We start from the raw sequence: 26,179 nt of genomic DNA, 5'->3' as shown, positions 1-26,179 counted from the left end.
GGGAAAAAGGCGGGACAGATTGCCGATTTTTCGGCGAAAAAAGGTGAAAATCGATCAAGTAACATGGTGTGGGCCACCCTTGTGTTGCGCGACCCATCTAGGTGATTCACATAGTACGTTGCGCTACGTAGCATGTGAATCGCGTAGATGGGTCGCGCAACACAAGGGGCTGTTCGGATAGATTGCACTGAATTCTTTGTGAATTGCTACCGGATTGTCCTTGCTGCGAGGACGCCTCGAGCAAGTTCGATCTGATGTGTACAGTGGCGGAGTTTGGCTGCAAGCACCGGAGACCACGAGATGGTTGCTGGTATGCTGGTGGTGGTGCGGTGGTCGATGCATTTTTTGCTGGCCGTGACGGTTGCCGCCACGTCGGACCATGCAACGTTGCTACGACCGACAAAGGTGAAGTGTAGGTGCCTTTACGACATTTGTAACGGGAGCTGCCATTACTCTAGCTGCAGTGGTTGCGGCAGGACTTACGTACACAGTCTATTTTCGGTGATATCTTGGAGTTTGTATAGCAGCCCATCACCCCACAATATGACGACCTTCCCGCAGGACGGATGTCATCCGCGGGAAATGGCTTTGCTCCGCTGCGCTCCGCAAAGGCAGTCGCTGCGCTCCTGCGATAAAAAGATTCTCTCACCTGGCGAGAACAGTGCTCGGCTCGCTGGAATGCTCGTCGCTGGGCCCGCCTCCGCAAATACCGCGCGGCCCTGCTACGCGGGCACCCCGCGCGGGTTTGCTGCGGCTACGCTCCTCGCAACCGCGAGCCTCCGTTGGTCCTCTTCTATATCACATTCACCCCCCCTCGACCCCCATCAAAAAAAGACTGTGTACGTAAGCACTCTCCAGTGGTTGCACTTTACTGTCAGAAAAAATTGCTGAAGCACTCCAGCTGGCGCCAAGCTTCACGTAGCTGGGATAGCTGGCAGATTGAGCTGCCTGTGCCGAAGCGGTCAGGCTGTGAGGAAAAAAATCGAGGCTTCGCTTTGGTAGCGGCGAGTGCGGCCAGAAGGAAGCAATCCAAACACGGAGCTGGCTGTCGAGGTGCCGGATGTCAGCCATGACGGTGACGCCGGAAAGCCTACAGTACAGTACTCGCAGAAAACGCCATTTTAGCCGACTGATCTCGCGAAAGAATATTATTCGTACAAATCTACGACAACTAGGGCGTTTACATCATAGCCGTCCCTGAATAGGTTCGGACTCCGAACTTCGGAGTACATGTACTGTGTGTATCCGCGTTCGCATTGACGCTTCGATACATAATTGACGTACAGCTATTTCTCCACGTCTGTTTGAGCTGTAACTAAGAACATTTGTAGCAGTGATCTCTCATCAGCACTTGGTTAATTCTTTCAGAGCTGCTAGCTTTTGGCATGATGCGATTGAAAATGGCAAAATCTCAACTACGTAGAAATATGTTGTTCGTTGTACAGTAACGCGTACTGACTCAAAAAGGAGCAATTACATCTCCGACAAAGTGGCCCGACTTGTTTCCTCCTTCACCAGCCCAAAAACGCACCCCACCAATCTTTACTGCATCTCCTCCAAGTGCTCAACACCGCGTTGCTCGACGGATTCACGAAATCTGTCCGGGTGGAATTTAATTCGTGGGTCATTTTCCAGATAGTCCATCACGGGAAAGTGGCTTGGGGATCTCCAACACACCCTCGCTGGTGGTGTAGTAGTCGAAGACGTCACCCACTCGGATCTTGGCGTGCTGGAAGTCGATGGGCAGGCGGTGTTCCCACTGACAGTTGTCGTCCCACCGCGTCGAGACCTCGCCGATTTTGAGCTCCGACAACTCGCGCACGAATTGCAGCAAAACGGCGTCGCGCTCTTCCTCAAACTCAAAGCGTTCGCTTGGGAAGCCGAGGCAAAAGTCACAGTAGTCCAACTGCGGGTACATACTGCGCCAGTCACTACTGGAGTCCGCATCCGCCACTCGCCATGTGAACCAGCGCTCGGCGTTCTCGACGCGCGTGATCTGCTGCATTACCGAGCTAATACAATGTACTAACGTCAACTGCCTCACAGAAAGAATGTTTTCGGTCTTTCTCAATTACCTTTCTTCAAACATGCTTTCTTCTTGTTTTTCTTTTCTCAAGAAGACATATTTTCGCAATTATACACGATTTTGATTGGCTAAATTACGTTTTAATTCCAATCTTTGGCGAGCCGAAAGAAGGCAATCAACCGACGATCACTCCATGGCGTCGACCTCGACCTCGGCACGTGGGCGTCGCCGACCCCGGCGCCCCCGCGCTGCCAAACCCACCACCACCACCACCAACAGCAGCGGCGCTACCTCCACCAGCACCGGCGTCCCCTCTGCCTCCAAGTCCGAGCCGTCCGTCGCGTCCCAGCTCGTGGCCGCCATCCGCCGCGACGACTTCCCCGCTTTCTCTTCGCTGCTGCAGACGCCCGAGCTGGACGTGAACCGGCGCATGCCGCAGGGCGACGCGCCGCTGGTGGAGGCCTGTCGCTACGCGCGCCTGGACATGGTGGCGGCGCTGCTGGCAGCGCCCCAGGCCAGCGCCAACGTGGCCAGCACCAACCGCAGCGCCAACCGCGTGGGGCTCACGCCGCTCGTGGCCGCGTGCATGGCCCTGGCGCCGCAAGTGGTGGCGCTGCTGCTGGCCCAGTCCCAGAAGAGGGTGAACCTGCTCAAGGCCTACGGGCGCGTGAACGCCGCCACCGTCTGCCTGCTCTTCTGCGTGGCCAACGGCCGCTCGGACGCGCAGAACGACGCAGCGCTGCAGATCTTGAAGCAGCTGCTGGACTACGAGCAGCAGCGCGGCCAGCTCAAGGCGCTGCTGGACGCCAGGCCCGACAAACTCAACGGCTTGGTGCACGTGGCGGCGGGGCTGGGCAACTGGAAGGCGCTGCAGCTGCTGCGCGGCTTCGGCGCGGACTTTAGTGCCAGAAACGCGGCGGAGCACTCGGCGCTGCACGTGGTGGAGCTCAACGCGTTCCAGGCCAGGTCGCTGCAGTTCTGCGAGCCGCCAAGGCAAGAGGCGGACGCGGGGAGAGGCAAGGGCAGAGGCAGGGGCAAGAAGCAGAGGCAGAAGAAACAGGAGGAAGAGAAGGAGGAGGAACAGCAGCAGGAGCAGCAGAGTGAAGCAGGTAAGTTGGTTGGTGCTTTAGAGTCAAGCTGATCGGGACGGGGGCTGACTTGGGCGTGGTTCTGGTGATACTGCACAGACAAGCAGACGTTTACGCGGTCACGGCCGGACCGTGCTGTTGAAGCTTTCCACGTGACACGGACTGTGCTGGAGCTAACGAAGGATTCGGGTGCGTGGCCAAAGAAAAATGAGGCGTGGTGTGTACTGTACTGATGCTTTTTCTACTACTGCCGATGGCATGAACAGGGGTCGGTTCCGTTTTCTCACGTAAGGGCGATGAAGGTGTTCGGGGTCTTTACATTAAGTCACTGCTGCTTGCGGAAGTGGGTCTTGTGCCGATTCTCAACGAAGTACGTGCCATAGATTTTGGGTGTGGCCAGAATGCTTGCAGTGGTTTAACGGAGAAATTTGCTGTCGTTGTTGGGTTTGTTATAGATTGCTCAGATGCCGGATGCACAGAAGGAAAAGGCCGTGTATACGGACGGACTGATGTACACCGTGGCCTCTGTGTATCCACTGTCGGTTAAAAATGCGAAGGAATACCAGTCTCTCTGGCGCCGAGCGCTCGACAAGCAATCGAGCGGCAATCTGGACGTGAAGACTGCTGCTCTCGGTGATGAAGAAGAGAAAAAGAGCGTGCCACGAGTGCTGGAGCTATCTCACGAAGCGTTCAAAATGATTTTGAACGGAATGCTGTCCTACAACAGTCTTTCGAGGCGTGTGAAGGTGTGGAGTCTCATTTTGATGCATTTGCTAGATCCTTACGCTGATGGGGCGCCTCTCACTGCCGACAAGCGACCCATTATGGAGGAATGCGGCCAGCTGCAGTTTTTCGAGCGCATTACGGAAATGCTCTACCGTTCAGGTGAGCTTCTTTCTCTTGCCCTGGAGTTTGATTCATTTTCTAATCGTATATGTTTGGTTAGGAACCAAGCTCGCGTTCTGCATTTTTGATCGGACGGATATTGACGAAGATGAAAGCTACGACGAAGAAATCGAGTTCCATCTACTAATCTCGCTCGTTGAGCTCTTCCTCCAGTTCTTCGCACCGTACGCTCGTACGATTCGCTCTGGAGATAACGCGAAGGAATTGGGCATCGGTGAAAGTTTTCAGCAAGCGATCAAGCCCGTCAAACAGCTATGGTCTTTGGTGAATGCGGCGCTGAGAAGCCTGGATGACGCCATCGCAACGCCACAGCGTTTTTCGCTGCTCCTTCACCTTCTGCAAGTGTTTGAGCAGCTGGAAGCCGCCTTCGTCGTCGATGAAAACGCGACGCTTACGAAGTTGTTCAAGGTACGATGGCTATCGCAAGTCTTATTTTGCTGTGCATGTAGACTAATTCTTTTGGGTGTGTTGCTAGATCATGGACCGATTTGTCAAGAAAGAAGCGAAGAAAAAGCGTGTCAAGATGTTTGTTGCGGAGCAAACACAGCTTTTACAGACGATTGCTACGTCGTTCCCGATCCCAAGCACTTTTACTGATGAAGTTATCCCACTGAAGAACAGTGTGGATGTGCTCATCCGATCCGATCCTAAAGTGTTGGGCATGGACTTGTATGCGTTCGCGTCGATTCCAGGGCTCATCCGCCTTGAGCACAAAGTGGATTATCTGGCCATGCTGGCCGAAGAGCGCAACGGATCGGTATCAGTGTCTATCAGTCGCGCGTCTGAGGCAAACTATGTGGACTTCATCCTACAGCAAATTCTCAGCACGTCGGCGAGCAACCTGAAGGGCGAAATGAACATCACGCTGATCAACGAACCAGGCGTAGGTGTCGGTGTCACGCGCGAGTTTTTCCAGATTGTCCAAAGGTACTTCTTCTCGACCGGCAACTCGCAAGTCCAAGGTTCCGTTGCCAAGCCAGCACCTCATGTTCTCGAGATTGGGGCGCAGTGGCTCCAGCTTGCTCGGTCGCAGAGTCCAAGAAATGGCAGCTCTAACAAGAAGTGCGGCGACACTGACACGGGGAGTCGGGCGAAACGAGGACGACCGACACGAACTGGCGGTTTTGTCGAGCTGTTCCCCTTGTTTGAGTTCGTGGATAAGCAGAGGCGAGGTGTGCTTACGATTGCGCTGCGGCCGGCGTACGTCAGCAAACAGGTCATTGAAGCTAAACGCAAAGACAAGAGCTTAAGCCTCACGCAGAAGGACTTGCTCGTGGACTCCAACGAGGTGGACGCACTCAAAAAGGTGTATCTCTGCATCGGCCGCTTGATGGGTCTGGCGATTCGCAACCACCAGCCGCTTGCTGCAGACTTTCCTCTGGTGTTCTGGCGATTCATGATGCGGGACGGTACTTTGTCGTGGGAAGACTATTGTGAAAACAGCGACATGTTCAAGCGCAGTCTTCAATTTGTGCTGGACCATGATTTTGATGCAGAGCCGCTGGACGTGCGGTTCGAATATACTATACACGTTGTGGTCGTCGACGAGGAGGCAGATGCGAAGCAGAAGGAGCCGCGTGAAGAATCTACAGCGGCAACGGAAGATGCTGGTTGTGCTCCCTCGCATTCTCCCGTAACGACGAGTATGGAGATGGAGCTTCAAAAGGGAATGGGCGAGGTGGAAGTGACGAACGCCAACAAGGCGCAGTACGTCTTGCTGCGTGCCCAGCAGCACTTCTTCGGCAACGAACTGGTCTACTACCAGAAAATCCGTGACGGCTTTGCCGACACGATTGTAAAATCGGACCTGAAGCTTTTTCGCTCGGAGGAACTGCGTCGTTTGGTGCGTGGCGAGCGCACGATCGATTTTGAAGGACTGAAGAAAAACGTCATCTACTCGCGAGGAATGTCGCCGTCGCGTGGAGTTATCCAGCACTTCTGGGAAATTGCCGAGAGCTTCGACCAAGAGACCCGCTCGAAGCTGCTTACTTTCTGGTCAGGCTCGCCGTTGCCTCCTGTTTTCGGCTTTGAGTCCAAGTATCGCTCCATGAATGCGGTAAGTGGTGTCCAGTATTGACCAAATGTCGCCACATACAATTAACAGTGATGGCTGTTGAAATGTGCAGGATACTGCGTGCTGGTACATCGACGTGGACACGCGGATGCAGGCGAGCTTCTGCCCCATGGCCAATACCTGGTAAGCTTCTCCTGACCAAGCTGGACTGTTATGTATTGATCGTGTATCTATCTCACTCAATCACGCATGTATTATTGTTTGGCTTCCAGTGACCGCCGCTTGATCCTCCCGGACTATCCGACAAGTGCTGCTCTCAAGGAGAAACTATTGGTAGCGTTGGAGCACGGGAGCGTCGGCTACGACCGCATGTAGAGAGGAATAAAGAGAACAGTATGCGTCAGGTGCACGTACACATGTACGTTGACGTGGATGTTGTCGCGTATTGGCTGAGTTGAGATGTGACTTATAAATACAAGAAACATGAAGGACTGCAAGTTGCTTGCAGATGTGAGGCCGGAGTTGCAGGTGAGCTCGCGGCACGGCGCGAATGGAACGGAGGGGCTGATTGCCATTTCCCCTTGGCCAGCTGCAGGCTGCACAGCAATCGCTGCTCTCGAGGTGATGGTGTGAGCCGCCCGGCAATGCCAGATTCGACCACCGAGTTCTGCACATGTGCTGACTGTACCAGCCACGCGCGACTTGGGCAGGCGATTGATTTTCGAGCTCTTTGACTCGAGCCGCACTCGCGTTCGCGTCGTCGGGCACGGCGTGCTGAGCGAGCGAAGAAGGAGGAGAGCGGACGGAGCCCATTACGATAGTCGACGGAGCGGGCCCTGCACGCTTGAAGCCCGCTGCAAGTGATGCCCGCGCGAGGAGGATCTTCTGCCCACGCGTTTTGCGACAGCCGAGAGCGCCAGGAAGCCACAAGTTGTGGCCCACAACGTGCTGCCGACGATCGGTCCGATCGGTTCTGAGGCTCACGCTCGCAACCTGCGCTGTCTGCCGCTTGTCGCGCGGATAGTGCTTTCGGCTTGTCCAAGGCGGCGCGGTGGGTGGATTATCACGAGTGACAGCTCGCCTGCACGCCGGCGTGCAAGAGATGTCGGAATGCACAGCCTTCGACGCCATCGCTAACGCAGCGGCCCTGACAGGCAGGAAGCTGTTCCCCTCACATGGTGAAGCCCTTCACAACAGCAGCGACATCTCGGTGCAGGAGTGTGTGCCACTTCAACTTTCTCTGCACGCCAGCTGTTGCGAACAGTTGGCACCTCGGAGCCTACAGTTTTAGGCAAATTTTTGTCAATGGTACAGATAAACCTGGCACACCTGATAGCACCCGTGGACGACAGTCGTATCAGGTATAGCAATACTATCAGGTATGCAAGTAGGCTTAAAAGTACTACAGTAACCAAAATGTATTCCAGCTGTAGCAGTGATTCTCACTGGTATTTCTGTTCTACTAGCCATCAATCCATGAGTAATGTCTCTCGAACACATAACAACACCCACCTGCAGAACGCAGCCACTTCTATTGTCAGTAGCTCTGCATGTACGTCCTGGTCCGCTGGAACGCAACCACTTCTATTGCCAGTAGCTCTGCATGTACGTGCTGGTCCGGCTTGGTGCGGTGCAGTAGGCCGCACGTCCAGGTGAAGATGCTGGTACTACATCCCCATGTCCAGTTGAGGCTCTACAAGTAGTACGTCATGTATTGATCAGAGCTGGGCAGCGGATGTCCTGGTGTTGAACTGCTTTCGGCACACAAAATTCGTGCCTGTCATTTACCTGGCGCTCTCAAAAAGAGGCAGATGATGTCTTGAACGGGGAGATAATGAACAGTGTGAGTAGGCTTTGAGTAAGATATTACGATAGCGGCATTAACGAAACGGAGGGTGTTACGCCGGATCTAAGCATGGATGAACAGGCGACACCAGTTCGGAACGTTATTTGGATGCTGTCTGAGCATCCCGACCTTGATGAAAAGCTGCTACTAGACCTCCGCAAGCTGTAGACGCGGGTGCGGAAGCAAATGCATCGCGAGAAAGAAGTAAATGCCACGCAAACAGATTCTTTGTAGCTTGCTAGACGCTATCAGGTTGGTCGAAATCTTGTATCGGATATCGCATTTGGCAGTTATCAGATTTACTCCATACATTTGCCTGCCTACCAAGTCGGTGGATTGACTTCGTATCGGATATAGCAATATATCGGGTTTGTCAGGTATCCGTTAGTACAGGATTGTCTGTACCGTAGTACGGACCTACCATGAACTTCGTAAACGTTCTTCTTCCTTCTTCACACTGGTAAAATGCAGAATTTTGTAGGGCCTGTACTACAAATCTATTCTACCACCTAAAAGCGACGGGAAAAGGGTTCGCATACTTAAGTACGAAGTTTTGCCACTACCCGTAGTTTTTCGATATTTGTGTAGAACCAGGCAGCGCCCGTCCCTACCCGGTTGATCTACGCGACTCCCCCGTGCTGCTGAGTCTTCAGCTCGCGCAGTGCGCAACAGGCTCGGCCATTGACCATTGAGAAGGGGGGAGCCGCCGACCCCATGGCCAAGCACAGGAAGGCGCGGCCCCATGGCGAGGACGCCGGCCCGCCGCCGCCACTGGCGGTCGAGAACAGCAACAACAATTTAGAGGAAGCGGTAGAGGCCGACGCCAAGCAGCAGCAGCAGCTGAAGGAGACGAAGCCGGCCGCGCAGAGCTTCGGGTCGCAGGTGGAGGCGCTGGCGCAGCTGCTCATGGACGCCAACGCGCCCGCCGTGGGCGTGGACCTGCGCGGCCGCGTGACGGTCTGGAACCGGCGCATGGAGGAGATCACGGGCTTCCACGCCGAGCGCGTGCGGGGCCGCCCCATCTCCGACTTCGTGTACGGCGCGCAGCGCAAGCGCGAGATCCAGAGCGTCGTGGACGGCTGTCTGCGCGACAAGCGGCCGGTGCTGGAGCTGCGCGTGCCGCTGCTCACGACCACGGGCCGCAACGCCGAGGTGCTGACCAACATGACGCCCCTGCTGGCTGAAGACGGCGCGTGCGTGGGCGTCTACGGCGTGGGCCAGGACGTGACGGAGTGGGCCATCCAGGAGAAGCAGTACGCTACGGTCATGATGCAGGCCAACGCGCCCATCATTGAGCTGGACAAGGAAGGGAACATCACGGTCTGGAACTCCAAGACCGCGTCCATGACGGGATATGCTAGTGTGGACATGGTGGGCGAGCCGCTGCTGCCTGTGGTGGACCGCAACTTCAGGAAGATCGTGTCGGAGAAGATCGACCAGGCGCTCTCGGGCATCGCAGGCGCAGACTTTGAGCTGCCGCTGGTGACAGCCAGAGGATCCAGAGTGGAGATCGTGTTGTGCTTGACCCCGAGGTTCGACACGCTCGGGTCTGTAATGGGCGTCGTGGCTATTGGACAGGATGTTACCGAGAGAAATACGAAGGAGATGGAGTACAGGAAGCTCATCGAGACGGCCAACGCGCCCATCTTCGGCGTGGATACCCAGGGCCGAGTGGTCATTTTCAACACGAAAGCAGCACAGATTAGCGAGTATGCGCCTGAGGAAGTGATGGGCGTGGACCTGGTGGAGACGCTGATCGCCAAGGATTTCCGGTCCGAGGTGGCTGCAGTCTTCCAGAGCGCGTTTCAGGGAATCGAGACGGCCAACTTTGAGTTCCCGTTGGTCACCAAGACGGGAAGGAAAGTGGAGATTTTGCTGAACGCTACGCCGCGGTATGATCACACAGGCCAGCTAGTGGGCGTCGTGGGCATCGGTCAGGATATAACGGATCGTATCATCCAGGAGAAGGAGTACAGCCGGCTGATCGACACCGCTAACGCCCCCATCTTCGGCGTCGACTGCAACTTTGAAGTGATTATCTGGAACAAAAAGGCAGCAGCAATCACCGACTACACGAATGAAGACACAATAGGCCAGAAGATCTTCAAGTTCATCTCCGAGGATTATCGTGATGCCGTGGGCAAAGTTCTCTCCAAGGCAATGGAGGGAGAGGGCACAGCAAACTTTGACTTCCCATTGATCACGAAAAATGGGCGCCGATTGGATATTCTGCTGAATGCGACGCCAAAGTACGATCACTTTGGCAATATTAGCGGGGCTGTCGGAATCGGTCAGGATATCACAGATAGACGTGCTCAAGAGCAGGAGTACACTCGCCTCATCGACACAGCTAATGCACCAATCTTTGGTGTCGATGGAAATGGCTGTGTGAATATCTGGAACCGCAAAGCTGCTGAGACGACACAGTACCCGAATGAAGAAGTGCTTGGAGTAAATTTGGTCGAAAACTTCATCCCGGACGATTTCCAGGAGGCCGTCTGGACGGTATTTTCCCAAGCGCTAAAAGGGCAAGAAACTGCAAATTTTGAGTTCCCGCTGATTACGAAGGATGGCCGCCGCCTAGAGATTCTGTTGAACGCCACACCGCGCTACAACGAAAAAGGCACCGTCATTGGTGTCGTAGGTATTGGGCAGGATATCACAGTTCGAATGGCTCAAGAGAAGGAAACCAACCGGCTGATCCACTCGGCAAATGCTCCGATCTTCGGTGTAGACCAGGATGGCCTGGTGAACATTTGGAATATGAAGGTGGCAGAGATCACCCAATTTTCGTCTGAGGAAGTGATGGGAAGAGATCTCGTAAACCGATTTGTCGCTGAAGATCATCGTGAATCAGTAGGTCTGTTGCTGCGGAAGGCCCTCCAAGGAGAGCAAACTGGCAATTTCGACTTCCCTCTAATTACCAAGACAGGGCGGAGAGTTGAGATTCTACTGAATGCGACCCCGCGGTACGATGAGCTAGGCCAAATTTTTGGTGTGATGGGGATTGGCCAAGACATCACGGAACGAATTGCCCAGGAGCAGGAGTACATCCGCCTGATTGATACTGCCAACGCCCCCATTTTCGGCGTTGACTCCGAAGGCCGCGTGAACATTTGGAACAAGAAGGCTGCGGAGATCATGCAGTACACGACGGATGCAGTGATGGGCGAGAAGCTCGTGGAGAAATACATCACGAAGGACTACCAGGAGGCTGTTAGCTATGTGCTGTCTGAGGCGCTGAATGGTGTCGAAACAGCCAACTTTGAGTTCCCGCTGATCACAAAGGCTGGTCGACGCGTTGAGATTTTGTTGAACGCTACGCCTCGGTATAACGAGCATGGTGCAGTAATTGGCATGGTTGGTATCGGACAGGATATTACGGATCGTATCGCGCAAGAGCAGGAGTACATGCGTCTGATTGATACGGCCAACGCTCCGATCTTTGGTGTCGACATCAATGGTCGTGTCAACATTTGGAACAGGAAGGCTGCCGACACGATGCAGTACACCACAGAGGATGTTCTCGGCAAGGACTTGGTTGCTGAGTTCATCTCGGAGGAGTACAAGGTGCCCGTGCGTAGTGTGCTGGAGAAGGCGTTCGAAGATGTAGAGACGGCGAATTTCGAGTTCCCATTGATCACCAAGGCCGGTCGTCGCGTAGAGATTTTGCTGAATGCGACTCCCCGGTATAACGAGCAGGGTCAAGTCATGGGTATGGTGGGTATCGGTCAAGATATCACAGTACGGATGGCACAAGAGAAGGAAAAGAACCGGATGATCCACACTGCCAACGCTCCAATTTTCGGTGTAGACCAGGATGGCCTGGTGAACATTTGGAATCTGAAGGTGGCGGAGATTACGCAGTTCTCGTCAGAAGAAGTCATGGGGCAAGACCTCGTGAACCGGTTCGTTGCAGAAGACTACCGGGAAGAAGTGATGTCAAATTTGCAGAAAGCGTTAAATGGAGAACCGACCGGTAACTTCGACTTCCCTCTAATTACCAAGACAGGGCGGAGAGTTGAGATTCTACTCAATGCTACACCACGGTATGACGAGTTAGGCCAGATATTTGGAGCAACGGGAATCGGCCAAGACATCACGGAACGAATTGCCCAGGAGCAGGAGTACATCCGCCTGATTGATACTGCCAACGCCCCCATTTTCGGCGTTGATTCCGAAGGCCGCGTGAACATTTGGAACAAGAAGGCTGCGGAGATCATGCAGTACACGACGGATGCAGTGATGGGTGAGAAGCTCGTGGAGAAGTACATCACGAAGGACTACCAGGAGGCTGTTAGCTATGTGCTGTCTGAGGCGCTGAATGGTGTCGAAACAGCCAACTTTGAGTTCCCGCTGATTACGAAGGCGGGCCGACGTGTCGAAATCTTGCTGAACGCTACGCCTCGGTATAACGAGCATGGTGCAGTGATCGGCATGGTTGGTATTGGGCAGGATATTACGAATCGAATCGCCCAAGAGCAGGAGTACATGCGTCTGATCGATACGGCAAACGCTCCGATCTTTGGTGTCGATATCAATGGTCGAGTGAATATTTGGAACCGAAAAGCGGCGCATATTATGCAGTACACCACTGAAGATGTCCTCGGCAAGGATCTGGTCGCTGAGTTCATCTCCAAGGAATACAAGGTGCCCGTGCGTAGTGTTCTGGAGAAGGCTTTCGAGGGTGTGGAGACGGCGAATTTCGAGTTCCCGTTGATTACGAAGGCTGGTCGTCGTGTAGAAATCTTGCTAAATGCAACCCCTCGATACAATGAACAGGGTCAAGTCATGGGCATGGTGGGCATCGGCCAAGATATCACGGAGCGTATCGCCCAAGAGCAAGAACACAGTCGAATGATCGATACGGCTAATGCCCCGATTTTCGGCGTTGACATTAACGGGCACGTGAACATTTGGAACCGCAAGGCAGCGGACATCATGCAATACACCAACGAGGATGTGCTGGGCAAGGATCTGGTCGCTGAGTTCATTTCGAACGAGTACAAGGTGCCTGTGCGAAGCGTGTTGGAGAAGGCATTCGAAGGCGTTGAGACGGCCAATTTTGAGTTCCCGCTCATCACGAAGGCCGGTCGGCGCGTGGAGATTTTGCTCAATGCCACGCCGCGCTATAACGAACATGGTGAGGTCATGGGTATGGTCGGTATCGGCCAGGATATTACAGAACGTATTGCTCAAGAGCAGGAGTACAGCCGCTTGATTGATACGGCGAATGCTCCGATTTTCGGCGTTGACATCAATGGCCATGTGAACATTTGGAACCGTAAGGCCGCCGATATCATGCAGTACACGAACGAGGATGTGCTCGGCAAGGATTTGGTGGCGGAGTTCATCTCGGAAGAGTACAAGGTGCCTGTGCGCAGTGTGCTTGAGAAGGCTTTCGAGGGTGTGGAGACCGCGAACTTTGAATTCCCGTTGATCACGAAGGCTGGACGTCGCGTGGAGATTCTGTTGAACGCCACGCCCCGATACAATGAGCACGGTGAAGTAAAGGGTATGGTTGGTATTGGTCAGGATATTACGGAGCGCATTGCTCAGGAACAGGAGTACAGCCGTTTGATCGATACGGCCAACGCTCCAATTTTCGGAGTAGACATCAACGGCCGCGTAAATATTTGGAACCGAAAGGCGGCTGGTATCATGCAGTACACCAACGAAGACGTGCTTGGTAAGGACCTCGTTGCCGAGTTCATATCCAACGAGTATAAGGTGCCTGTGCGTAGCGTGTTGGAGAAGGCTTTCGAGGGTGTGGAGACCGCGAATTTCGAATTCCCGTTGATCACGAAGGCTGGCAGACGTGTTGAGATTTTGTTGAACGCTACACCGCGATACAACGAGCACGGGGAAGTTAAGGGTATGGTGGGTATTGGTCAGGATATCACGGAGCGTATCGCGCAGGAACAAGAATATAGCCGTTTGATTGACACAGCTAATGCTCCAATCTTCGGCGTTGATATCAACGGTCGTGTGAACATTTGGAACCGCAAAGCAGCAGATATCATGCAGTACACCAACGAAGACGTATTGGGCAAGGACTTGGTTGCCGAGTTTATCTCAGAGGAGTACAAGGTGCCTGTGCGTAGTGTTCTGGAGAAGGCTTTCGAAGGCGTTGAGACGGCGAATTTCGAGTTCCCTCTCATCACAAGAGCTGGTCGACGTGTCGAAATTCTATTGAATGCCACACCCCGCTACAACGAACGTGGTGAGGTGATGGGAATGGTCGGTATTGGCCAGGATATCACCGACCGTATTGCTCAGGAGCAAGAATACACGAGACTGATCGATTCTGCGAACGCACCGATCTTTGGCGTGGACACGAACGGCTGTGTGAATATCTGGAACAAGAAGGCTGCTGAAATCACGCAGTACACACCGAATGACGTGATGGGCGAGAATCTGGTGGAGAAGTTCATCACGGAAGACTACCGTGAGGCCGTTCGTCTCGTTTTCTCGAAGGCGGGCGAGGGCACGGAGACGGCGAACTTCGAGTTCCCACTGATTACGAAGACTGGCCGCCGCGTGGAGATTCTGCTGAACGCTACGTCTCGATTCAATGAGATTGGTGAGGTTATTGGTGTTGTGGGCATCGGCCAGGACATCACGGAGCGCATTGCGCAGGAGCAGGAGTACACGCGTCTTATCGATACGGCTAACGCTCCGATCTTTGGCGTCGATATCAATGGCCGTGTGAATATCTGGAACCGAAAGGCTGCTGAGATCATGCAGTACACCACAGAGGATGTTCTCGGCAAGGATCTGGTCGCTGAGTTTATCTCCAAGGAATACAAGGTCCCCGTTCGCAGTGTTCTGGAGAAGGCGTTCAAGGATGTGGAGACGGCAAACTTCGAGTTCCCGTTGATTACGAAGGCCGGTCGGCGCGTGGAGATTTTGCTCAATGCCACGCCGCGCTATAACGAACATGGTGAGGTCATGGGTATGGTCGGTATCGGCCAGGATATTACAGAACGTATTGCTCAAGAGCAGGAGTACACGCGCCTGATCGATACGGCGAATGCTCCGATTTTCGGTGTTGACATCAATGGCCATGTGAACATTTGGAACCGCAAGGCAGCGGACATCATGCAATACACCAACGAGGATGTGCTGGGCAAGGATCTGGTCGCTGAGTTCATTTCGAACGAATACAAGGTGCCTGTGCGAAGCGTGTTGGAGAAGGCATTCGAAGGCGTTGAGACGGCCAATTTTGAGTTCCCGCTCATCACGAAGGCAGGTCGTCGCGTGGAAATTCTACTGAATGCCACTCCTCGATACAACGAGCGTGGCGAGGTCATGGGCATGGTGGGTATCGGCCAGGATATTACAGAACGTATTGCTCAAGAGCAGGAGTACAGCCGCTTGATTGATACGGCGAATGCTCCGATTTTCGGCGTTGACATCAATGGCCATGTGAACATTTGGAACCGTAAGGCCGCCGATATCATGCAGTACACGAACGAGGATGTGCTCGGCAAGGATTTGGTGGCGGAGTTCATCTCGGAAGAGTACAAGGTGCCTGTGCGCAGTGTGCTTGAGAAGGCTTTCGAGGGTGTGGAGACCGCGAACTTTGAATTCCCGTTGATCACGAAGGCTGGACGTCGCGTGGAGATTCTGTTGAACGCCACGCCCCGATACAATGAGCACGGTGAAGTAAAGGGTATGGTTGGTATTGGTCAGGATATTACGGAGCGCATTGCTCAGGAACAGGAGTACAGCCGTTTGATCGATACGGCCAACGCTCCAATTTTCGGAGTAGACATCAACGGCCGCGTAAATATTTGGAACCGAAAGGCGGCTGGTATCATGCAGTACACCAACGAAGACGTGCTTGGTAAGGACCTCGTTGCCGAGTTCATATCCAACGAGTATAAGGTGCCTGTGCGTAGCGTGTTGGAGAAGGCTTTCGAGGGTGTGGAGACCGCGAATTTCGAATTCCCGTTGATCACGAAGGCTGGCAGACGTGTTGAGATTTTGTTGAACGCTACACCGCGATACAATGAACGTGGTGAGGTCATGGGTATGGTCGGTATCGGCCAGGATATCACGGAGCGCATCGCTCAGGAACAAGAGTACAGCCGGTTGATTGACACAGCTAATGCTCCAATCTTCGGCGTTGATATCAACGGTCGTGTGAACATTTGGAATAGGAAGGCTGCCGATACTATGCAGTACACCACTGAAGATGTGTTTGGCAAGGATTTGGTGGCGGAGTTCATTTCGAACGAGTACAAGGTGCCTGTGCGTAGTGTGCTGGAGAAGGCGTTCGAAGGCGTAGAGACGGCGAATTTCGAGTTCCCATTGATCACCAAGGCCGGTCGTCGCGTAGAGATTTTGCTGAATGCTACACCGCGCTACAATGAACGTGGTGAGGTCATGGGCATGGTGGGTATCGGCCAGGATATCACTGAACGCATCGCTCAGGAGCAGGAGTACAGCCGTTTGATTGATACGGCGAATGCTCCAATCTTTGGTGTGGATGCTAACATGCGAATCAATATCTTCAATCGGAAAGCGCAACAGACCACGAACTTTCCGGTAGAAGAGGTTGTGGGTGAGAACGTTGAAACCATTATCGCCCCAGAGTTCAAGTCGATGACATACGATATCATGTGCAAAGCACTACAAGGAAACGAAACTGCTAGCTTCGAATTGGCGCTCGAAACAAAAACTGGTCGTAGAGTGAACATCCTGCTGAACGCAACGGCCCGCTTTGATCAGCACGGACGGATCGTTGGTGTCGTTGGTATCGGCCAGGATATCACCGACCGTATTGCTCAGGAGCAAGAATACACGAGACTGATCGACTCTGCGAACGCACCGATCTTTGGCGTGGACACGAACGGCTGTGTGAATATCTGGAACAAGAAGGCTGCTGAAATCACGCAGTACACACCGAATGACGTGATGGGCGAGAATCTGGTGGAGAAGTTCATCACGGAAGACTACCGTGAGGCCGTTCGTCTCGTTTTCTCGAAGGCGGGCGAGGGCACGGAGACGGCGAACTTCGAGTTCCCACTGATTACGAAGACTGGCCGCCGCGTGGAGATTCTGCTGAACGCTACGTCTCGATTCAATGAGATTGGTGAGGTTATTGGTGTTGTGGGCATCGGCCAGGACATCACGGAGCGCATTGCGCAGGAGCAGGAGTACACGCGTCTTATCGATACGGCTAACGCTCCGATCTTTGGCGTCGATATCAATGGCCGTGTGAATATCTGGAACCGAAAGGCTGCTGAGATCATGCAGTACACCACAGAGGATGTTCTCGGCAAGGATCTGGTCGCTGAGTTTATCTCCAAGGAATACAAGGTCCCCGTTCGCAGTGTTCTGGAGAAGGCGTTCAAGGATGTGGAGACGGCAAACTTCGAGTTCCCGTTGATTACGAAGGCCGGTCGGCGCGTGGAGATTTTGCTCAATGCCACGCCGCGCTATAACGAACATGGTGAGGTCATGGGTATGGTCGGTATCGGCCAGGATATTACAGAACGTATTGCTCAAGAGCAGGAGTACACGCGCCTGATCGATACGGCGAATGCTCCGATTTTCGGTGTTGACATCAATGGCCATGTGAACATTTGGAACCGTAAGGCCGCCGATATCATGCAGTACACGAACGAGGATGTGCTCGGCAAGGATTTGGTGGCGGAGTTCATCTCGGAAGAGTACAAGGTGCCTGTGCGCAGTGTGCTTGAGAAGGCTTTCGAGGGTGTGGAGACCGCGAACTTTGAATTCCCGTTGATCACGAAGGCTGGACGTCGCGTGGAGATTCTGTTGAACGCCACGCCCCGATACAATGAGCACGGTGAAGTAAAGGGTATGGTTGGTATTGGTCAGGATATTACGGAGCGCATTGCTCAGGAACAGGAGTACAGCCGTTTGATCGACACGGCAAATGCTCCCATTTTTGGCGTTGATGCCAATATGTGTGTCAATATCTGGAACCGAAAGGCGGCACAGATTACCAACTACTCGATTGAGGAAGTTATGGGCGAGAATCTGGTGGAAACCTTCATTTCTCCGGAGTTCCGACCGATTGTGGCTGAAGTGCTCTCGCTAGCCCTTACGGGAGTTGAGACCGCGAACTTTGAATTCCCATTGATTACCCGTCCTGGCACGAGAATCGAGATTTTGCTAAATGCAACGCCCCGATACGACTTAAACGGTAACATCGTCGGTGTTGTCGGCATTGGTCAAGATATTACGGATCGCATCGCCCAGGAGCATGAGTACTTCCGATTGATTGATACTGCGAATGCCCCGATTTTTGGTATCGATACGAATGGCCGTATCAACGAGTGGAACCAGAAAATCGAGGAGATCACTGGCTACCACAAGTCGAGCGTACTCGGCCTATCGCTGGTGCATACGTTCATCACGCCAGAGTCTAGGCAGCAAGTGCGGCAGTTGCTGAACCAGGCGTTGATTGGTATTGACGTTGGCGAGATGGAGCTTCCCATGACGACGAAGCGTGGCGTGTTCCTGCTGCTACTTGTGAATGCTTCAAGTAAGAAGGATATGCATGGAAACATTCGTGGTGTGATTGGTGTTGGACAAGATTACACTGCGAGGAAGCACATGGAGGCTGCTAAGGTGAACTTCTTGGCCTCATTCAGCCACGAGTTGAGAACGCCGTTGAACGGCGTGCTTGGAATGTTGGAGCTGTTGAAGGAGCAGCCCCTCGACAAGTCAATCGAGAGATACGTGCACATGGCGTATGTATCAGGCTCGCTCCTGCTCAATCTGATCAATGACATTCTGGACTTGTCGAAGATCGAGGCTGGGCATCTTGAAATTTCGGCTGCTCCCTTCCAGATGCATGAACTATTGGACTATTCGATTGAGATTTTCAAGTTCAAGGCCCGGGAGCGTGGACTCAAGCTTGAGCTAAAGAGCGGTGATAATGTGCCGAAGGCTGTAATTGGTGATGTTGTACGTCTACGTCAAGTTCTGTTGAACCTGCTATCAAACGCAATCAAGTTCACCAATGAAGGCTCTATTACGGTCGCATGCAGCGTGGTGAATTCTCCAGACTTGCCGCCACAATTCAGAAAGCTCCTGTTCCAAGTTATCGACACTGGAATCGGTATGGATGCCGAGGAGAAGATGCGCCTCTTCTCCTTGTTTACGAAATTGGAGCGAACTCGCCAAAACAACCCTACTGGCTCCGGTCTGGGTCTTGCAATTTGCAAGCAGCTTGCGGAGCTCATGGATGGATCTATCGACGTTGACAGTGAGCTGGGAGTTGGTAGCAACTTCTTCTTTACGGTGGTTGTGCGATTGATCGATGAGGTCGACCCCAAACACGCGTACTACACGAACGAGGACTTCTTTGATCCGCCCTTGCCCATGTTATCCGACGGATCAACCCGCACTGGAGACAACAGCGAGACTGCATCCGTACGCGTGGAGATCCCGACCCAGGCGCGCATTCTGGTCGTCGAGGACAACGAGTTCAACTGGGAAGTTGTCAAGTGCTTCCTTCAGCAAGATGACCACATGCTCCAGTGGGAGGTCAACGGTCGTGATGCTGTCAAGGCTTACAGCGAAAACCACGCCGAGTTCGACCTGATCTTCATGGATTGCGAGATGCCGATCATGGATGGCTACACAGCGACCGCGACAATCCGCGAGTTTGAGCGTGAGTTCAATCTTCCGCGTATCCCGATTCTTGGATTAACCGCGTACGCGATGAGTGGTGACCGGCAGAAGTGTCTGGACTGCGGCATGGACGAGTTTATGGTGAAACCCATCTCAAAGCTGAGCCTCCGTAAGGCTATTCGACAGTGGATGCGTATTCGCTACCTCGGCCAGCAGAACGCAGCTCTCGCACAGATACCCGGTTCAGTTGGGCACGTGGCTGCAGCAAGGCAGAATGGATCAAAGCCAACCGTGAAGAGCCCGGTGCGGATTGCGATGGCGCCGCCTGGTGCTCCAACGCCGATGCCTTCGTTCGAAAATGATCTTGAGGACGTGACACTGATGGACGCGGCATCGACTGCTCGCCTTGCACCTGCATCTCGCCACATGCAGCAACTGGATCTAGCGCAGGCCATCTCGAATCTGGAGCTGGACGATCCCATGTCAATTGGGCTACAAAGTGGCCGAGCTACTCGAACTGCCACACCGACGACATCGATCTTCAGTCTGGGCCCCTCCGTAAACAACAATGTCGCGCGACAAACGAGCTCAAACGACTTGCCAGATTTGCTCCGGTTATCAAGGAACACGAGCGGCGCATCAACTGCCAGCCCACCCGAGCCAGAGAACACAACGTCCGAGACTTCAGCTACGTTGCCCTACATCAAAGCCCCGTTCGCTGGAGTGACGATCCCAGCCTCCTCTGGACAGCGCTCGTCGTTGCCAACAAACCCGACACTCTGGAGCCACCCACCGTTCAACAAGAAGGATCTGCCGGAAGGACGACTGCAGTCCTGGTCCGGCTTGGTGCCGAAGAAGAAGGTCAGCTTCCATGAGGAGCTAGGGTCAACTCATCCTAGCCGCGGAGGGCTCAGCAGCAGTGGTGGCAGCGCAATGCCTTCGTTGCTTGAGCGTATGGAAACTGGAAGCTCGGTTGAAGATGAGCCTCCTGTCGTGGCTACTGCTCAACATGGAGAGGGCGAGGCCGCCGTTTCTCACTCAATCGATCCCATGAGCATCGAGATTCCTGAAGGAGACCCAGTCAATTACTCGCTGGGCGTGGAACAGTGTGGAGGTCACGAGGAGCTCTTCATGACTCTCTTGGAGAAGTTTGCGACTACCTCAGAGGCAATTACGTCGCGGGTGGTCGAAGCTCACGAGCGCAATGATTTCGTTACTGCTCGTCGGGAAACTCATTCGCTCAAGGGGTCGTCTGCTTATGTCGCCGCTCTTCGCGTGTCAAAGTGTGCGTTCCGCGTCCAGGTTGCGTACGAACACCTGATGGCTCAGCAGGCGAATGGTGAGGGCTCTGATACCCTTGCTGCGAAGCAGATCGTCGACGACTCGGTCAAGTTGCTGACCAAGGAGCAGCGACTTCTGCGTGGATACCTCCGCCGCAACTTTGAGTTCAACTCTGAAGCGAGATCGTCCCAGACATCGACTGGCCAGCAGCCCGACAACCAAGACAAACCAACCGGCCCATGCTGCGTTATGTGAAAACAAGACTTAGCTTTGATGTGCGTCGATGAGTAAGTTTATAAAATAAAAGATTGTTTTGCTTCCGTATTCTACTGACGCGTGAAACTCCTTCAAAGGCGACGAGGCGAATCATTATAGATAGCGGAGCGAAGCACCAAGAGCAGAGGAATGTCGAGGCGACGCATGAGCGGAGACAAGCTGACGGGGCTATTTGGCGGCAGCTCTTTGAGCTTGGGCAACAACGACGACAACCAGGACAGCAGTCGACCCAGTGCACTGCGAGTCAAGATCATCTCGATGGGGGAGAGTGGCGTGGGCAAGAGCTGCGTGATCAAGCGCTACTGCGAGGAGAAGTTCGTGAGCAAGTACATCTCGACCATCGGCATCGACTACGGCGTCAAGCCCGTGATGGTCAACGGAGCTGAGGTGCGCGTCAACTTCTGGGACCTGTCGGGGCTGCCGGAGTATCTGGAGGTGCGGAACGAGTTCTACAAGGATACCCAGGGAGGGATCCTCATGTTCGACGTGTCTTCACGACGGAGCTTCGAGGCGCTCGACAGTTGGCTGCGTGAGGCTGCCAAGTTCGGCGCGGGTAAGTTCCCCTGCATCCTGTGTGGGAACAAAGTCGACCGTCCGCGTGTCGTCTCGGAAGACGAGGCCAAGGCTTACGCTCTGTCCAAGGGGTTCGAGTACTTTGAGACGTCTGCGTGCACTGGCGTGAGCATCACGGAGGCCTTCCACTCGCTGTTCAGGACGGTAGTCAAACACGTGACACGTTAACTGGGGTTGGCAATATGCAATGTGCATTAGAAGGACAGGCGAACTGCAGCTAGTAGAGGTAAACGCTGTAAGCTGTAGTCACGCAGAACAAACTGTCCTGCAATACACAATTTGCAAGATAGCAGAACGCGAGTTAGAGGGAAAAAAAATCTATCGACCATCGGCTGCTGCGGACGCATGCACTCACGTTTGAAAAGGTTTCGGACGCGTAGCAGTCCGTCTCGGCATCCCAGAAGCACCGACACCCCATTCTATACAGCAACACAACGCATCATCACTATACCTGGCACCAGAGACCTGTGCGCCTAACAAACAATCCTCACCTCACGCCCTCTCCGCGCTGCTCGCCAATGACGACTTGCACCACGTACTTGAAGCGAGGGAAATTGCACTCTGTCAACACACAGCGACAACAGCCAACAATTAAATACCCAGCACTACAACATACCCACCCAAGCACGTAGCCCCCACCTTTCAGCCGCATCTTGACGGCGTCCGCGATCTCCTTGGTCAGCGCCGCCGCCCGATCCGACTGGTAGCTGGCGTTGTCCAGCTTCTCCGCCAGCACCTGCCCGATCACCTGCTTCATCTTGGTCGTCGTGGGCTTGGCCTTCGGGTTCAGCTGCAGCGCCCTCGATCCTTCGGGCGGCGCCACCATCTCTGCAACAATCTCAATAATGCCACACGTCGCTTCAAGATCCACCGAATACTGAGACTCTTACAACAATATACTGCTTTAACACTAACCATATCCATTTGCCTCCGTTATCGTAGCTGACCAGCATGGGCGACCTGCTGCCGTGCCTCGTGTGCGACCAGCCGCTGCCCGAGGACCCGACGGCGCGCTGCCTGACCGACTGCTCGCACGAGTTCTGCCTCTCGTGCCTGTGTCGCCGCCTGCCGGCCACCAAGAACCGCTGCCCTGGCTGCCACGCGCAGGTCAAGCGGGTGACGCAGCTGCTGCCCCAGGACGGCGACGCCGAGGCGTCCCCCAAGCCGGCCTTCGTGCGCTTCTGCAACGCCGTCTACGCGCTCAACGTGTCCATCTGGGCCGTGGACGACCCGGCGCAGGTGCTGGCCGCGCTCTTCAACTTGGAGCACGCGCGGCTCATCCATCGGGGCAAAGTGCTCCAGCGCGGGGACGTCTGGCCGGGCTCGGTCGTGCAGCTCTTCGGCACGCAGAAGGGGGCGCTGCAGACGGCGGCGGCGGGGAATTATTTGACGTGGCTCCCCCACGAGTGGCTGCAGAGGGCCAAGAACGTCGTGTGCTTCCCCTTGAGCATCCTCTACGACTTCGTACGGTCCCTCTTTGGCAACGTGGAGCAGCAGCAGCAGAGAGGACAGAGGGGCTACGCGCAGGTCCCGACGAGTGATAACTCGAGAGCTTCCGCCAGCTTCCGGGAGCCAGGACGGGTGCCGAGTCCAGACCATACTGAGCTGCTGTAATGGCTCAAGAGACCAGTCATGAAGTAACAGTAAGTATCGTGAAAACCGAGTATACTCGATCAAGTGCTTGGTTGGTTAATTGCTACGATCTGTGCAGATGAACCCCGAGTTGACCCTATTTTGTTTGGTGCATCTCCTCCAAGTGGTCAACTCCGTGTTGCTCGACGAATTCACGAACTCTGTCCGGGTGGAATTTAATACGTGGGTCGTTTTCCGGATATTCCATCCCGGCAAAGTGGGAACTTTTCCACTTGGGGATCTCCAACACGCCCTCGCTCGTGGTGTAGTAGTCGAAGACGTCGCCCACGCGGATCTTGGCGTGCTGGAGATCGATGGGCAGGCGGTTTTCCGACTGGCAGCTGTCGTCCCACCGCGTCGAGATCTCGCCGATTTTGAGTTCCGACAACTCGCGCACGAACTTCAGCAAACTGGCGTCGGGCTCACCCCATGAACAAGAGCTCGAATGACCAAGGCAAAAGTCCAAGATGGCGTTGCGCGGGCTGTATGTAAACCAGCGCTTAGCGTTTGCGACCCTCGTGATCTCGCGTCCTTGCATTTCCTCGCCGGCTTGTAGTCGTATGAACTAGAGGGGGCCACCCCGACTTCTGATGAAACTGATGACTAAGTTTATACGCTGTTTAACGCTTAGGACACTCATGATCCCTTTCCTGAGAGCGACCTTGGACCGTTGCAAATTCTGAAGGAGAGTGATAGATACTGAGTTGAAGGCATCATTTCTTGACTTCTCACTCATTTTGCCAAAAGCCTGGCATGTGAAGATGCTTCTGCTCTGTTGTAAGTTCATTGGTGGGCCAAGCACCATCTTTTTCCTGTCTGTCAACACGAAGAAGTACCCGTTCGTGTGCTGTATGAAGGACCTGATCCAAAAGAAGTACCCAGAGACGGTCAAGTGCGAATCGCACGAGGTTCGGCTTTTCCTGGCGAAAAGAGACGGCAAGTGGCTGGATACGGCAGGCGCGGCAGCTCTGGAGCTCGATGGCAACCAATGCCCAGTAGGCTGCGAGGAGATGAACTACGCGCGCCATTGCATCGCTTGCTCAAGCATAACTGAATTGCCAGTGTGTGCGCCACAAAACCCAAAATCACCGATAATATGTGGAGACTGGAGCATCCTCAAAAGCACGCACTTTCACGTGAATTTCTTTTGAGCAGACCCCACACGCGTCGACATCGTTTAGTACTTGAGCTTTGCGACCAAGAACTTCGCCGTATCTATCTGGCGTGGCAAAAGGAAGATTTCCACCGTGGAGATTTCCATTCCTGCCAATTTCAGTTTGGTCAGCACTTCGTTGATATAACTCATCTTGACATCTTGCTTGGTCAAGTGGGCCACTCGGACGAAGATCACTTTTCCCTCTTCTGTGTCGAAGTACACGGCGTCATAGCACCCTTGGTCCCACACGACAGGCCGCAGCCAAAGCTGATCACCTGCAATTCTTAATTTTTGCTGTGCCTTCACCTCCTCGCCTTCCCCACAACCGATCCGATCCGAAAGTGTGCTCGAACGCAGCCCCATCGTGTTGAATCGCTTGAAACGCTTCTTCGGATCGAACAGCACCACTCGCGCTTGAGGGAGTTTATCTTCAACGCCTGCGTAGTCGAACAACCTCACCTGGTGCTTGGAGATTGATGCAAAGAACAACCTCACCTGGTGCTTGGAGATTGATGCAAAGAACAACCACTCAAACAGGCGGCCAGGATTCGCCCTCGTATTGACACTAATGGCCAAAAGCGGAATCACATCTTCGCTCGTTTCTTCCGCTAGGAGCGACGCCGCGAAGGAGCTCACAGGAAACCGCTCTCCATACCTTTTGTGTTTGGCAGCTTGCGACCCATAGAGTTTGTTAATCGGACTATCTTCATAGGCGCATGAGCAGTAGGTGAACAGCTTGTCCTTGATCAGGGTTCGATCCACCGTAGCTGTCAGCGTTTGAATCGCCACTTGCGTGCGATATTGAAACATAAACCGACACGAACCGCCCGCATAGTAGAACTTCAGACCCAACGCACGGTACTTCTTTTCGGCTTCGCTCAACTCTCCATCGCTGTCGTCGTCTGCTTCGTTCACGTCACAGGTGCTCGTTGCGTCAAACTTGGCAGCAACCGTGTCGTAAAAGTCTGGATCGGCAATGGCTTCGACGTATTCCTGCTTCGTCCATGAGTGCAGCGTAAAATACTTGATCTTGTTAACAAAGTCGTCCTCCTCGTTTGTCTTCCGAACTGTAGCCAACGAGGCACAAGTCACAAATTTGTCTTCCGCTCTGAGATCTGAAAAATATCCGCAAAAAAATCATCATCTTCAGGTGTATCCTTGAGCCCATCCATCCAGACAAACAGTTTCTTGTTGTCGACACGGGGAACTCGAATGCGTTGCGGTCGGAAATCTCCCACCACAGCTTGGCCTCCAAATCCACGCAGATAGGCTTCCTCGCAGCACCACTCAAATGGATCCAAACCACGTCCCATTCCTCGCGATCCAACGAAGCCGCAAAACTCAACACACCCACAGATTTACCCGTGCCAGGAGGTCCCACGACGAACCCCCTCTTCCCTTTCGCGATCACTTCATCTCGGAGGAATCCCCATAGTTCGTGCACTTGAGGACGGCATAAGATCATCAGCTCGTTCGCAAGCCACATTTCTCCAAAAAAGGACCCGGCAACGTGACGTAGTTTACACCCTCAATGTCAATCTGAGGCACGTCCTCGAGCTGTTCAACCGTATCATACGAAGAGAAATCCCCCAAGCGTCGTCGTTTGTTTGACCAGTAAACTTTCACCAGCACGTGAACTTGACCATCCTTCGGTCTAAAGTTCTCTCCGAAATTCCTTGCGTTCTTGAGCGGCAGTGTGGGGTCCAGCAGCTCGAAGCCTACCGGGTTTCCCTGTCTATCGACTCGATAGTATCGAGCGTCACAA

The 26,179-nt window shown here is 53.9% G+C and overlaps 9 protein-coding genes across 9 annotated transcripts; 5 read left to right on the top strand and 4 right to left on the bottom strand.

Moving 5' to 3' along the window:
- Positions 1-649: 649 nt before the first annotated feature.
- PHYSODRAFT_500568 (hypothetical protein) lies at positions 650-847 on the top strand (the record flags this gene model as incomplete). Its single annotated transcript, XM_009528524.1, has 1 exon — positions 650-847. A coding segment is annotated over one exon (198 nt), but the record flags the coding sequence as incomplete, so codon positions are not given.
- Positions 848-1,624: 777 nt separating this feature from the next.
- Positions 1,625-2,005, bottom strand: PHYSODRAFT_255770 (hypothetical protein; the record flags this gene model as incomplete). Its single annotated transcript, XM_009528523.1, has 1 exon — positions 1,625-2,005. One exon carries the CDS (start codon positions 2,003-2,005, stop codon positions 1,625-1,627), a length of 381 nt encoding a protein of 126 aa, XP_009526818.1.
- Positions 2,006-2,153: 148 nt separating this feature from the next.
- PHYSODRAFT_360572 (hypothetical protein) lies at positions 2,154-6,409 on the top strand (the record flags this gene model as incomplete). The annotated part of the gene is made up of 8 exons (XM_009528522.1): positions 2,154-3,135; positions 3,214-3,303; positions 3,381-3,484; positions 3,570-3,999; positions 4,061-4,428; positions 4,496-6,076; positions 6,147-6,217; positions 6,307-6,409. The coding sequence occupies exons 1-8, from the start codon at positions 2,220-2,222 to the stop codon at positions 6,407-6,409; spliced, it is 3,663 nt and encodes a 1,220-aa protein (XP_009526817.1). The 5' UTR covers positions 2,154-2,219.
- A 2,185-nt stretch (positions 6,410-8,594) lies between these two features.
- PHYSODRAFT_360571 (histidine kinase A two component receptor) lies at positions 8,595-21,100 on the top strand (the record flags this gene model as incomplete). Its single annotated transcript, XM_009528521.1, has 1 exon — positions 8,595-21,100. The coding sequence occupies one exon, from the start codon at positions 8,595-8,597 to the stop codon at positions 21,030-21,032; it is 12,438 nt and encodes a 4,145-aa protein (XP_009526816.1). The 3' UTR covers positions 21,033-21,100.
- Positions 21,101-21,182: 82 nt separating this feature from the next.
- Positions 21,183-21,794, top strand: PHYSODRAFT_314966 (hypothetical protein; the record flags this gene model as incomplete). The annotated part of the gene is made up of 1 exon (XM_009528520.1): positions 21,183-21,794. The coding sequence occupies one exon, from the start codon at positions 21,183-21,185 to the stop codon at positions 21,792-21,794; it is 612 nt and encodes a 203-aa protein (XP_009526815.1).
- A 49-nt stretch (positions 21,795-21,843) lies between these two features.
- On the bottom strand, positions 21,844-22,452 carry PHYSODRAFT_504172 (hypothetical protein; the record flags this gene model as incomplete). Its single annotated transcript, XM_009528519.1, has 4 exons — positions 21,844-21,891; positions 21,982-22,045; positions 22,118-22,187; positions 22,266-22,452. The coding sequence occupies 4 exons, from the start codon at positions 22,450-22,452 to the stop codon at positions 21,844-21,846; spliced, it is 369 nt and encodes a 122-aa protein (XP_009526814.1).
- Positions 22,453-22,577: 125 nt separating this feature from the next.
- Positions 22,578-23,240, top strand: PHYSODRAFT_255779 (hypothetical protein; the record flags this gene model as incomplete). Its single annotated transcript, XM_009528518.1, has 1 exon — positions 22,578-23,240. The coding sequence occupies one exon, from the start codon at positions 22,578-22,580 to the stop codon at positions 23,238-23,240; it is 663 nt and encodes a 220-aa protein (XP_009526813.1).
- A 115-nt stretch (positions 23,241-23,355) lies between these two features.
- Positions 23,356-23,796, bottom strand: PHYSODRAFT_331688 (hypothetical protein; the record flags this gene model as incomplete). Its single annotated transcript, XM_009528517.1, has 1 exon — positions 23,356-23,796. One exon carries the CDS (start codon positions 23,794-23,796, stop codon positions 23,356-23,358), a length of 441 nt encoding a protein of 146 aa, XP_009526812.1.
- Positions 23,797-24,435: 639 nt separating this feature from the next.
- Positions 24,436-25,900, bottom strand: PHYSODRAFT_300720 (hypothetical protein; the record flags this gene model as incomplete). The annotated part of the gene is made up of 2 exons (XM_009528516.1): positions 24,436-25,529; positions 25,597-25,900. 2 exons carry the CDS (start codon positions 25,898-25,900, stop codon positions 24,436-24,438), a joined length of 1,398 nt encoding a protein of 465 aa, XP_009526811.1.
- Between the last annotated feature and the right edge of the window lie 279 nt (positions 25,901-26,179).

This window comes from Phytophthora sojae (genome assembly GCF_000149755.1).
Source record: "Phytophthora sojae unplaced genomic scaffold PHYSOscaffold_4, whole genome shotgun sequence".
Classification (NCBI taxonomy): domain Eukaryota; phylum Oomycota; class Peronosporomycetes; order Peronosporales; family Peronosporaceae; genus Phytophthora; species Phytophthora sojae.
Note: the sequence above shows the minus strand (reverse complement) of the source record. Positions and strands in the feature narration are given on the sequence as shown.